General features: G+C 48.4%; 2 protein-coding genes across 2 annotated transcripts; one reads left to right on the forward strand and one right to left on the reverse strand.

The window, feature by feature from the left end:
• Positions 1–613: 613 nt before the first annotated feature.
• c1qtnf5 (C1q and TNF related 5) lies at positions 614–3355 on the forward strand. Its single transcript, XM_084674444.1, has 3 exons — positions 614–743; positions 1990–2231; positions 2396–3355. The coding sequence occupies exons 2-3, from the start codon at positions 2000–2002 to the stop codon at positions 2917–2919; spliced, it is 756 nt and encodes a 251-aa protein (XP_084530570.1). The 5' UTR covers positions 614–743; positions 1990–1999; the 3' UTR covers positions 2920–3355.
• Positions 3356–7208: 3853 nt separating this feature from the next.
• rnf26 (ring finger protein 26) lies at positions 7209–10222 on the reverse strand. The gene has a single exon (XM_084675169.1). The coding sequence runs from the start codon at positions 9829–9831 to the stop codon at positions 8470–8472; it is 1362 nt and encodes a 453-aa protein (XP_084531295.1). The 5' UTR covers positions 9832–10222; the 3' UTR covers positions 7209–8469.
• Between the last annotated feature and the right edge of the window lie 3510 nt (positions 10223–13732).

The raw sequence follows: 13732 nt of genomic DNA on the forward strand, positions 1-13732 counted from the left end.
TTCTCACACATACACACACACACAGGCCCCACATCTCTACATGAACTGCTATCAAGAGAAAAACGAACAAGAGTAGAAGGTGAGAGAAACATGGGGAGAGAGAGTGAAAGTGTTGGAAGAAAGGCCGAGCGTCTCCTGAAAGAAAGAATGAAAAATTATCTGGCTTGTGTGTTGTGGTTTCATCTCCCTCACCAAAGTTGTGACAACCTCTTCCTCTGTAAATCCCATGTCATCCACTAAATGTATCTAGATCCCATCTCTACTGGACTGCTTCCCCAACACCCCTCAGTCTCTTTCAAGCTGCTCCAAATGGTTTTGTTCCTGATACTTTTCTCTCATTATTTATCGTGGACATACTTTAAATACTTCTCTTGTGTACTGTTTCTGTCCCTCCCTCTTTCTTCTCTGTTTTCCCCCTTACTCTGGCTTTTTTATTCCTCTCCCTCTTCCTTTTTCTCCCTCTCCTCCCTCTCTCTACTACCCTCCAGCCCTCTTTCTCTAGTCCCCTACTACCTCCTCCCCTACTACTTTCTCTTTAACTCTATCTCCCTCCCTCCCACCCTCTCTCTCCCACCCTCCCTTTCTAATTGGCTTTCATTACCATTTCCTGACTGAGGTCTTTCACTTTTCCCAGACTCCTCAGTTTCGGCACTTTCACCAAGTCCCGTCAGCTGCATTTACGGCTGTTCCTCTCCTTCTCCACTCCGCTGTTCCACTCCACCTCCACTTCTGGACCTCAACTGGTAATCCTGCACTTGTCTTTAGTTCTAGGTGAACTATTATTTTTAACTCTGAGACAAGCCTCAGTGAATGTTGTATGTTAAGGTCTCAGCATGTTTTCAATAATGGATGTATGTGTTTGATACATCTCACCAAATGATGAAAACTGCTGACTAAGTCTTTAATTGGATATTTGGCACCTACCTGCTTGTGAAAATAGTAGCTGAAACACAACTGTTGGGCTTAGAGATGGTAGAGATTTGAATAGAGAAAGTAGTCAAGTGTGATAGTTTGTTACCAGGCTGTATACAGTGTGTTGAGAAGGGTTAGGCAGGGCTGGGCTGCAGGCATGTGGATATAGTTGTTGTAATGCCAGTAAACTATGATCTGGTGTTCTTCCTCGCACATCACTGTGGAGAGGGGTTGGAGGAGGAGGAGATGGAGGGAGGAGGAGAGAAGGAGGGAACCCTGCATATGTTTGTAATGTCTGTTTTTCCTCAGAATGCTGAGACAGCTTTTTGTTGTGCAGCTGTTTCTCTTTTTGTCCCTCTCCTCTCTGTCTCCCTCCTCTCCCTCCCTCTCTCCCTCTCCTCAACCCCCCCCCCTTTCTCCCTCTATTTCTTCCTCTTTCTCTCTTTCCCTCCCTCTTTCACTTGACATAAAGTTCAAACCAGCTGTGCCTTGCATACTTCTAAAGTCAGTAGTTATTATGTGTAATAAGCTGAAAAGACGAAAGGAGCTTTCAGTAAGGCGCTTTGAGGCCTCAGACTCTATGTGGATCTATTTGTTTGTATGGTTCTCCAAAAGCCAGCTCTCCATGGTGCCTGCTTAATGGGGCTGTAGTTCTGTGTTAAATGTGAACTGCTACTCTGTAGACATGTCAGCATGGTTTATTGCCTGGTGACGCTTGTCCTGTTCTCTCAGAGCAGCCAACAGGGAGCGGAGGCTTTATTCCACACCTTGAGGCTTACAAACACACACACTCACACACACACACAGTACACCCTTGTCTGTAGATAATCTTCCAGAAATACGATGGTTGTTTTGAGGACCCAGAAGCATGAACTCTGAACTTTTCTTCTTCTGCTAACAGGCTGCACCTGGAGTTGAGAGCTCAGGACAGCCAGTCAAAACAAAACTTCTGTACTGATAATATGATTCAAAGACTTGCGATTGCATAACGGGCTATGCTTTCTGCTGTTCCCCCCTCCCCCTCCTCTTTACCTCTTCTCTTCTTTACTCTCTATCTCTGCTCTCCTGTCCTCACAGAAGTCGCCTAATGATGACATTGCCACAGCTCTGGTTTGTGCCCCTCCTCCTGGTTCTACAGATCCACCTGTCTGACCAATTAGAAGACAACAAGATCCCGCCTAGCCTGTGTTCTGGCCAACCAGGTATCCCAGGCTCTCCTGGTGTCCACGGCCACCCTGGCTCACCAGGAAGAGATGGACGGGACGGGCGAGATGCTGCCCCTGGGGAGAAAGGCGAGCGGGGAGACAGGGGATACTCAGGTAGTGTACCATTAGTCTTCTGCAGCGCCCCCTGACAAGAAGGATCCGTCAAACAACCTGTTCGGTGTTCTCCTTTTGGCCAGTCGGGTGTCTACTGTGTCTGTGTTCTGCAGACTGTAGCAGGTCACCGAGGTAACCTGTGTCTGTGCTCCTTCTCTTTCCAGGTGAGACAGGACCCCGAGGGCTGACCGGCGACAGGGGAGACCCGGCGCAGAAGGGTGAGCGGGGGGAGGCGGGGGAATGCGCCGTCGCCCCCAAGTCCGCCTTCAGTGCCAAATTATCTGAGGCTCGCTCCATGCCCGTTGCCGTGGGCGACGCCGTCCGCTTCGACAGCATCGTCCTGAACGAGCAGGGAGATTACAATGCGGAGACGGGCCGCTTCACCACCAAAGTCCCAGGGGTGTACTACTTCTCCGTCCACGCCACCGTCTACCGCGCCAGTCTGCAGTTTGACCTGATGAAGAACGGCCACGCCATGGCGTCCTACTTCCAGTTCTACGGTAACTGGCCCAAGCCGGCCTCGCTGTCCGGCGGCTCGATGCTGCACCTCGTCCCGGGGGACCAGGTGTGGGTCCAGATGGCGCTGGGAGAGTACAGCGGAATCTACTCCAGCTCCAAGACCGACAGTACCTTCTCTGGGTTCCTGATCTACTCAGACTGGAAACACTCACCTGTGTTTGCAAAGTAAATAAATGTGTCACGGTGAATACTGTTGTTCCTAACTGACGTTCTTGGACGTTAAAAAAATATTAAAAAGTTATGCAAGTGATGATAATAACCACAGGCGCAGCGCTAGGTTACTGTAACGGTGGACGGTCAGAGATGCATAACGCCTTAATTTGGAGAGCACCTGCTAGCTTTGTTTAGTCTGTCTGCTTGCCTTACTGTCTGTCAGACTGTTTGTTTACCTGCCTGCCTGCCTGTCTACCTGCCTGCCTGTCTACCTGCATTCCAGGGGAGTAACGAACTCACTTTCCTACCAGATGTTCTGCCGACGGCCTGAACCCTTCCTTCTCCCACAGCACCCCTGACCCAGGCCTTAACATGTCATCATACTAACAACCCTGTAAACCCTAGCGTGTCACCCACCAGTTATGTCAATAAATAAAAATGTTTCACTTTCATACCTGGCCCTCGTATAAAGTTACCTTGCCAAGTTTTACCCACTATACAAACCTGTCTAGTTTATCAGAGACATGGCAGATGGAGGAGATGACAGGGAGAGGGGAGGAGTCCCCTGGACAGGATTGAAACTCGCCCATGTGGTTGCGACATCACTGTTTACCATTCTCTGCCAGGAGCAGTGGAACGTCTGTGTGGATGTTAAACACTCGCACTTGCCAAGCAGACAAGGAAAACTCCTTCCCTGTCTGCCTCTGAAACAACTCCAGGGCTCGATTATGTTCCACAAATACTCCTCTAATCGTTTTCCTTCGGAGGAGATGAGAGGAATGATCGGTCGTTCTCCTCCCTCTGGACAATCTGTTTCCATTCCTTCAGTAGTGCGGTAAATCTCTCCTTCTCTCTGACGGCGCCAAGTCTAAGCACTAATCACCCAGACGGTGAAGTCATTCCTCTTTGGCATTGATGCTGGATGTCAGGGAGAGGCAAGCACTCTCAGGCTGAGTTTCAAAACCTGTGAAATATGTCCTTTCTTTTGGCCTTGTTTGATGTAATCCCTAAGAAGATGTGAATTAGTGAGAACTGAGCAGAGGGCAACTGGTTTTGCTAATACAATCTTGTAAAATCACTACCCTCTGGAGACGGATGAGGAACTGGAAGGAATGAGAGGTGGTACTGAGAGGAAGATATGCTCTGTGTCCACTAGAGGGCAGTGTTGTGTTACTATGTCGCTTTCCACGTCTCTTCTTCATCCTTCTCTCATCCTCTCTTTCTCCCCATGCCATAATCTCACCCAGGCCCAATCAAGAGACTGAATCTAGTCTCTTAACTGGGAGTGATTGAGCGATCAACTAAATGAAAAAAGCTCACAGTTCTACAGTGGAAGGTATCATTTTCTGGGTTAGTTTGTCCATGCATTGATGCATCCCTTCAACATTATGCTCGCAAGTCTACTCCTCAGCTATGTTCAAGGTCTACAGCATGTGACCTGGCTGACCTATCCTGCAGATCCCCACAGCCTGGAGACAGTAGCCTCAGTATGTTTCTCTAGGGGTCAAAGGTCAAGTTCCAATGTGTCATTATGTTGGCAGGCCTGATGGTGATCTGCCACTTACAGAGGAAGCCCTGGTCACTGACCCTGCAGCCCTCGGCTCTGCAGCCCTCAGCTCTGTCTGACCGTGGGCTCTACAGATCAGTCTCTGGTCCAAACGCTGAGGATTAACTTCAGAACGAATGACACAGAGAGGAGATCAGTGAGAGAGACAGATAGAGAACAGACAGTGAGAGGGGAACAGTGACAGACAGAGAAAGAGAACAGACGGAGAGGAGAGAGAGAGACGTGCGGCGGCGTGGCTGGGCCTTTTCCCACAGTGCACTTTGCCAGGATTCCGAGGGTTCAGCTGGACCGATGTGACGGGTCGTGTCCAGAGGGGACAAACTCATCCTCTGTTTATTTTCCGTCTTCCTCCTCTCTTTTTGTGTTCCTCGTCAAACATAATCTGCTCTGTGAACACGGACCCTGTTGACTAACTAACAAACAAACACTGCAGCATCTGACATGGGTCGCCCTACAACACAACCTGCTAGTCCTGCTGTCCTCCAGAGGGATGATGGCGGAGGGAAACCCATGACCCTCCAAGATCCTCCACTGAAATATTCTAAGTTCATCCACTCGGAAAAAGAGAAGAGCTTAACTTCTATATATGTTTTACATCAATTATGGATGTAAACCGATGTCGCTCTGAAAGGTTTCAAACTGTCAGACAGTACAGGGATAAACAGTATTCATGGTGCTTACCCGGTTATTTGTGTCACAGACCTGGTGAATGTATGAAGATATCCAGTGCTGAATGAAGTGTGGTTCTTCATCCAGGCCAAGCTTTGATCCACTGCCACATCCTAGAACTCTCCACTTCAAGATTCACCAAAGAAGCTTTGCAGGGCCAGAATGTAAAATCAAGACCCATTTTTACGATTAATATACATGAATCTTTTTCACCAGTTGGGAACCTCTTAACTGAGTCACGTTCTCTCTAACATCATTTCACTTTTTTTTACAGGATTCTGGGAATTATTTTTTTTTTAAGTTAATAACTCCACTCCAGTAGATGGCTCCTTCCTGGCAGAATTTGTCCCTGAGATCCAACAAGATTATCCTTGTTTGAACCCTTCCCTGCTCTCCAACAACCCCTCAACTCATCCTACATCCCAAACCAGTCCCTGCCTCCAGCCCCAGCTATGCCCCCCCCCCAAACTCCCCTCCCCCCCACTCACCCCTTTCCCCCACACCAAAGCCTCCAGCACCCCCACCCTGCTGAGCGTTCACCCCCAACATTCCCTCTCTCAGATGGGGACTGGAGCAGAGCAGCTGGGGGGGGGGGGCACATTCTCATGGTCAGACAGCCAGAGGTCCAGAATCACCCCACCCTTCCATCTAAAACATCTACATCCTGCTTCAATCTCCATCAGGTCCAGTCCTACCTAAGAAGGGGGATGTGATCATTCAGACCAAATTTGGTCTGAACAAACAGAGTGGGTGAAGCTGGGGCTTGGGGATTTGAGCTGAACCAAGCAGGGAGGAATGTTGGAACCAGCAGAGGCCTGTAACACCAGCATCAGTGACCTCGAAGGATTTACTGTGGCACACGCTCAAGAAAGGCACTCGGACACACACACATACTCAAGCCACCTCATACACTCTCCAACACAAACCCACACACTCAGGAGACCACATGAAAACCAATCACACAGACATTCCTACACAAACACACACTCAGAGACCTCAAAATAAACACTTGATGACACACTCTCATTCACACACTGTCCTCAGAGCTAGTCTGTAATGGTTGAGTATTTATTATGGAGATATTTGACATCCGTAATGTTGACAGACATATAAAGGGATGCTCAAAATAGTTGTCAACCCTGCATGCAGATATACAGGTGAGCCACTCTGAGGGTTTATGTGTGTGCTGTATTGTCAACCTCAGGAAATCTTCAAGAAGGAAACTGACCAATAACATCAACAATTTTTTATGTAAACTTTGACAGGCGAGCAAAGCCACTTCCATGAACATAACATTTTCTTATTCACAAAGTCAGACTTGACAAATACTGTTAGAAGAGTGGTTTGAAAAGACACAATACATTCATTGCTTCTTACTGCAACACCCACCACCCTTTCCTCTCCATAACAAGACACATTCATATCTGTTCTGCAGTTACACATCATGACTCCATATCAAGAGAATGCTTTGGCACTTTTATGAAGAAGATGACAATGGGTGTGTGAGTTCATCCCTACCCCCCCTTCACAGTAGCAGGCACTACTGCCTGTGGTTGAACAGAGAGTCAGACTAGGATAGTCCAGGACACAGCCTAACTGGATCCTGGTGGTTATCACTAATGGAGTGCTGGGGGGGGGGCAGATTATGTCATCAAGGCTTGTGATGCTCTGTTCTTCTACAGCCTGGGTATTCTCTCAATGTGGACGTGGCAGGCCAACCAATCAGATGATCTACAAGGTCAAATTAAACCGCCCCAAAAAAAATTTAGAAGGCAGAGACGCCCTGGTGCAAACGTTTATTTCTGAAGTGTTTGGGACCAAAAAAGGCCTTTCAGTGGTGGCTTTTAAGTCCCCCCCACCTTGTCTCCCCTACAGAATAATGTAATAATCAGCTCACCGATATCCTGTTGAAGTGGAACCCAGTGCGGATCAATAGCACTAGAGCCAGTCAACAAAGGGAAAGGGCAATGCTGTAATGTGCTCATGTGGACCTTTAGCACAAACAAATCAATGAGGAGTTTGGAGGAAAAACAAACACGTTTCCTAACAATTACGCAGTGAGAACTTGGTTTGGTGCCAATCTTTGGCTCATGAGGCTGTCATCTTTTATTATGGGATAGAATTGTCAATACCACAGAACCTGATGAGGAAAACAAAAACAAGGCTATATATATACTTAAAATTAATAATGATGGATTGCCTATTGTTATTATAAACTTTGTTCCCAAAATGTCATACCCCATTTGGCTTTAAAAGTGGTCCTATATTCCTGTATTGGTGGTCATGCTTGTTTACAGCAACATTCTGTGCTGCAAGAAATAACAAAGCATACAGTTTACAATACAGTCATTGCCAATACTTCTCAAAGTATTGCCAAGCATACATTAGCCTTAAGGTTAGGTTTGAAGTCCCTTTGGTAGGATTCAAAACCCATTCAGCTCACAGAAACAGTCAGCTATCTTTTGTCTTTAAACATACAGCAGGTTGTTCAACACTTGCATTCCTGATGGATTTCCTCTGAACATAATTGACCCAAGATGCGGTGTGCAGTCCACACAGGTACACTACTGGATGAATGTTTATGATGGCTGTACTAGTGTTCTCCAGCACTGTGTCATGGGTGTGTCTTGGGATAGGATTGTTCAGGCACTGGTTACCATATCAGCATAGTGGACTAGAGCTGTACATCTGACAGGATCATGCAGATAGCATAGACAGACTAAATCTAGATTATGTATAATCTGGCTGTGGTCTAGATTCTACCTGGCTGTGTTCTAGATTTTATTTAGTCTGTTTTAGTCTCATTAGTCTCTCCTGGATACACAGTGGTATTGATTGTCTTTTACAGACCATCGCTCACCAATAGGGTTGGTCCAGTTTCTCACAGAAAAAAATATACATTTGTATCGCTCTGGTCCCTTTAATGCACTGTTTAAAATGTGTCTAAAATGACTCTTTCACAGTTAGTTCCACATATTGTTCATTGGTCTCTCTCACGTTGACCTGTCTGTCCTCACAGAAGGTGTTGGACTCCAGTCTGCTATGGAGTATACAGACTTCCATGACTTTGGTCTGCAGTCTTTCACAGACCTCCTTGTTGTTGATCTAGTTGTCACAGATAGATCTCCATGGTGCTAGTCTGTAAAAAACCTTTGTGTTCTCACAGATGTCTATGTTGTTGGTCTCTCTTCCTCACAGATCTATGTTGGTCTCTCCTCCTCACAGATCTATGTTGGTCTCTCCTCCTCACAGATCTACGTTGGTCTCTCTTCCTCACAGATGTATGTTGGTCTCTCCTCCTCACAGATCTAAGATGTTGGTCTGTCTTCCTCACATATAGACATCCATGGTGTTGAGGATCATGTGTCTGCAGAGAGGACAGTTCTGCAGGTAGATGGGTTGTCTGAGCAGGATGCTGGTGCAGTCTTTACACAGACACAGGTGCCGACAGGGCAGCAGCACCACCGTCTTGCTGCAGTCCTGGCAGATCACGCACTTCTTCCTCTCCTCCTGCTCCTTCAACAAGCTCAGCAGGCCATCTGCCGAGCCTGGGCCTGCCATAGCAGTCACCCCAGGCCCTGAGAGCTTCCACAAGGGTCTGTCACTGCTGGAGCTGGGGGGGTCATGTTGGTGACGGGGACCGGGGTGCTCCCGAGGTGGCCCCCCTGCAGCCCTGCCGTCTGGGGGGGCCCGCTGCTCTGCTTCCTCAGCGCCCCCCTGTCCTTGGTCCCCGTCCCCCCCTATCCTGTGGTCCCTGTGGCCCAACCCCTGCCTCAGCCTTGACCCCAAGCTCTGCCCCAGCCTACTGCCTTGCCTGGACAGCCTCTCCCATCGGTCTCTCTCCTGCCAGTACATATCCAGGAGCACCCTCTGTAGAAGGCGCAGGGCCCCAGGAACCTGAGCCACTGCCCTCTGTAGACGCCGGAGGGACCCAGGTAGGCCTCTAAGCATGGGGATAGAGTTGAGGTAGATGGCTGCTGTTTGGGCTCCGCGGCGGGTCATCTCGGGGTGGAGGTAGAGGGTGGTGGCCAGGGCGATGAAGGCTGTGAGTAGGAGGCCATAGACATTGAGGATGAAGGTGCTGATGAGGAAGTGAGCCAGCAAGAACAGGTAATCCAGTGCCAGGCTGCAGGGAGTCCACAGCAACATGGTCGTGCCAGACAGGCTGCTGTACAGGAAGGCTAGGAGAGTCATACCCAGTTCCAGAACTTTCTGCAGGGGGCTGGACACGGCCTGCCACACGCTGACCGCCCCGTAGTACACGTTCTGACTGCCAATGAGAAACATGTTGACCACGCTGTTGACCAGGTACACCGCTAGATTGACTGCGATGCCGCAACCGTCACATACGGACAACGCTCCGCGCTGCAGCAGCGCTCTCCCGCGCAGGCAGACGTGAGACGATAGATGACCCATCATCTTCAGGCTCTCCAGCACACTCCCCAACATGCTGACCGCTCCTTGGGCCAGGACCGCCGCACTCACCGCCAGATACGCCAAACAGGAGAGGACAAACTGGCAGCATTCCACCACTAAATTGGCCAGCAACATCGGAAGGTTGTTCACGAAGGCAATACATGCCATAACAAGCCGGATTAAGGAATGAACAATGACAAAGTTGAGGTCCAGCAGAAAGCCTATGACTTCGATACATTTTGATACAGTGCTGAATACTAAGTTCACCAGACCCATCGCCGTATAGTTGTTTGAAGTTGGTTACACAGTTGCTCTGTGGTTGTTTTCTGTGGTTGTCTTTGTAATGGCCCAGTTTACGATACACCCTGGCCTGGACTGTAATGGCCAGGTTTAGTATTTAGCTAAAGAGCGAACATACTCCTCAAGTTCAACCACCATCATCAGCGGATGTTTATTTTCAAAACGTTTGCTAACTAGCTGGCTAGGCTAGGACGCAGTTCTCGTTCCTTCCTCGCAAGAAGCACGCTAAATAACTATTTTCGTGGTTCCTTCTTTCAATAATCATGGATTAATATCCTTGTCCAAAGTTCCCGACACTGCTCGGCGGAATGCACAAATAAATAACAATAAGTAATAAAACAGCAACTGGCTGTGTATCGTTGCTACATGTATTCCGCCATTCTTGTTTTGAGTTGCACGGTCAGCTGTGAGCACATTATCTGTGCCGCCAAAGCTGCGTGCTGGGTGCGCATACAACCGAAAGGACAACGCAAAGCTATACGCAATTATGAATCTTTACAGACTACGTTTTTGTCGTTAGAAATTAATATCAACACAAATACTAGACACGCAACAACACTCACCACAATAATAGGCTACAATAAATTGGATAATGACTAACACAGAAGACTGTGTTAAATCTACATTAACTTTTGACACAGGACTCAACGGGGGCCCTTTTCACTTCGTTTGTGTCATGATTTAGCCTAGAGGTCTGTGTTTAGACAACAACATTTCAGGAAGAAACCGCTGATATTGGGTAATTTTTAAAAATCGCACCCCAAAAATGTCGCTTGGTTTGTAACTCAGAGATCTTTCATGTCACCGGGATTTCCCAGATTCCTGTGAGATAAATGCACCGGCTTCCCATGACCTCACCTGCTTGTACGACAATAGCCTGAATAAAAATCCACAATGCTGTGCCGAAATTTCCTTCCGAGTCTTGTGTCTCATCCTCTCCAGCTAATGTCTACTGTTCTCCCACCACCAGTGTGTGTGTGTGTGTGTGTGTGTGTGTGTGTGTGTGCGTATGTGTGCGTGCATGTGTGTGTGTGTGTGTGTGTGTGTGTGTGAGAGAGAATATAAAGTATAAATTAACTGGATGCACTAGATGCAAAGGACCCTGTGAAATCAGACACAAGACAAATGGAACTGTGTTAAAGTTGCTGTCAAGTTGCTAATATATACATTGTTGCTGTCAGGCTGCTAGGATGTTAATTGTTTTTACTTGTTCTCACAGACCTCGGCCAGGGAGGTTATCAGCCATGAAGTGGTGCTTGCTCGTATCTTTCCTTGCTGTCAGCAGAATACAGAGACTCACCATCCCACCCTCACTTTCACCCTATATTAACCCCTGCCCCCCCCACCCCTGGCTCAGTCTGGGATAACGCAACCTGTGATCAACTGAGGCAAACAGGTTTCCAGATTCTTTGTGGTTTAGTTACATTCTTTGTTCCCTGTCTGTCTCTGCCAGCGGAGGACACAAACATCTCAACTTCCCTCACTGCTCCCCCCCCCCCCCCCACATGTCCCCCTGCTGCAGTCTGCAGAGACAAACCTGGTCCCACGTGTTGGTCCCTGGCCACAGGCCCTGCCCTGTGCCACCTCAGGGCAGAGGTCAGAGTGGAGGCAGCTTCTTTGCAGAACCCCTCTCTAAGACAAACAAACACGACTTAAGTGAGGTCCGGCCCACGGGGACAACAGGACGTGTCTCGGGGTAAAACAAGCAAACCTATTGACGCGTTTCCTACTGGAAGACGAGGGGCCTCTGAAGACTCATTTGCTTCAATAGATGTTCCCGCCCTGTGGGTCCTTTTCATGGTGAGGAAGAGGGAGTGTGACTGTCTGACCCATTGTGTCCCCCCCCCTCCCCCGCGCCCCCATCTTGTTTGATGGCAGGACCCGATAGCAGTGTAAACGGGAGAACAGGGCAGTTCCCTCCTCTTGAGACAGGAAGAGACTCAGTCACAAGTGGTGTCCTGGTCTGGGTGATCACAGTTACAACACCCATTATTTCATTTTAATCAAACATTTAATTGATGATGTCCCAGACTCACGACCTCTCTGCACTGAAAAATATATTTCTCTCCTGTTTTTAAACAGGAAATTAAGCGACTGTGAATGCGTGAAATGATCACTATAACATGTTGTTTCATATGTATGCTCAAACTGTGTGGTTTGTGAAGTCGTCTACTGTTGAGACCATCTGATTGGGTGCTGTCTTTGGCAGCCCGCCAGAAAATCTGTAGAGTGTCTATTTTTAATCAACGAGTGGGAGAGAGATGGGGAGAAAGGGAGGGAAAGAGAGAGAGGGAGGAACAGAGAGATGGGGGAGAAAGGGAGGGAAAGAGAGAGAGGGAGGAACAGAGAGATGGGGGAGAAAGAGTGAGAGAGAGACTTGGGGGGGGGGAGGGCTTTACAGCGAGCAGGGCACTGGAAGCATCTATGGGAAAACACAAACTCCAAACAGTAGAAACCACTGGGGCCAGACTGGTCCCAACCTGGGGCAGGACCCTGCATACCACAGCAGCCCACAGACCCAGCTGGAGCCCACGGGACCACTGCACTGGACAGAGAAGAGAGAGAGACAGACAGAGAGGTGGAAAGAGATAGAGATACAGAGAAAGATAGAGGGAGCGACAGAGAGAGAAATAGTAAGTCGAGTAAGAGTGAATGAAAGAGGGAGTGAGAGAGAATGGAGGTGGCAGAGAAACAATGTGTTGGTGTAAGAAAGAAGGATGGAAAGAAAAGAGAGAGAGAGTGGAATGAGAGAGACAGAGGGAGACAGGGAGAGAAAGAGAGTGAGCAGAGCTGGCCTGGTCTGCTGAGTGTGGAAGTCCCCCAGGGTGACATTCTTGGCCTGTGAAAGTTTGCCTTCCCAGGCCCAGCAGTGTGACTGGGGCTCTGCTGGGACATGGAGACTCAACTCTACTCTACCGTACTCTACTGTACTCGACTGTAGCCATCTGTAGACTCGAACATCTCAGTTTCTCTACACAGCCACAGCAAGGTTCTGTCTTTCTCTCTCTTTACCACTTCATGTCTCTCACAAAAAGCAAACTCATGCAGATTCCCTCACTCTTTCACACTAACTACCCCCCCATCACTCTCACACAAGTACTGCCCTTCAACAGATCAGCTTGGTGATGTTCTGTCACTAGCGATTGGCCTGTTCTCCTGTGTTCATCTCTGTATTTCCGGATATTGGCTGGTAGCAACGTAAAACCTAATGCAATCATTTTGTGCTGGGATGTAAAACTTTCAGATGATGCTGTTATCTATCTTCTTCCTCCACCTCCCTCATTCTTCATTCCTCCTCTTTCCGACAGGTGCTGTCCCACTGAGCGCCTCCGCCTTAACCCTACCTCTACTCTTCTTCTACCCTGCCTCCCTCCTGCCTCAATCCTGCAACAACCCTCTGCCTCCAGCACAGCAGGGCATTTGACAAGATTTATAACCTCAATTTCAAGTGATCACCATGGAGACAGACTTCAGCCCATGCATTTATCAAAGTGGCCCTTTTTCACAATGTCCCTCTTATTGTGACGGAGTTCAGAAGAAATGAGAATTCATGTTCCTCTCCCACTCAGACCCCCTCCAGCACACGCCCAGACCCCCTCCCATGGCGTTTGCTGGACAATAGCCCCCTCTCATCCCAGTAGACAAATCCCCAAACAACTCGCTCCAGGGTCGGTCCCTGGAAAGAATGACTTATTTTCCCATTCGTCTTCCTTCCTCCAGGCTCTCCTCAGAACATGAACAGAAGTGTTTCCACCAAGCAGCCACAGCCACATAACAAACAGAGATGATCCAATCATTAATCACCCTCGTGCAGAGAGCACAGGGGTTAAAGTGTGAGAAGCTAGCCAATAGGGCAGGGGTACAGGGTAAGGGAGCT

Source organism: Hypomesus nipponensis, chromosome 15 (assembly GCF_054491055.1).
Source record: "Hypomesus nipponensis isolate SF chromosome 15, ASM5449105v1, whole genome shotgun sequence".
NCBI lineage: Eukaryota > Metazoa > Chordata > Actinopteri > Osmeriformes > Osmeridae > Hypomesus > Hypomesus nipponensis.

Excerpts from the sequence above, each read along its gene's own strand:
- c1qtnf5 (XM_084674444.1), top strand. The coding sequence starts at position 2,000 with ATGATGACATTGCCACAGCTCTGGTTTGTGCCCCTCCTCCTGGTTCTA. Across the intron at positions 2,232-2,395 it reads GGGAGACAGGGGATACTCAG|GTGAGACAGGACCCCGAGGG; the intron begins GTAGTGTACCAT and ends TTCTCTTTCCAG.
- rnf26 (XM_084675169.1), bottom strand. The coding sequence starts at position 9,831 with ATGGGTCTGGTGAACTTAGTATTCAGCACTGTATCAAAATGTATCGAA.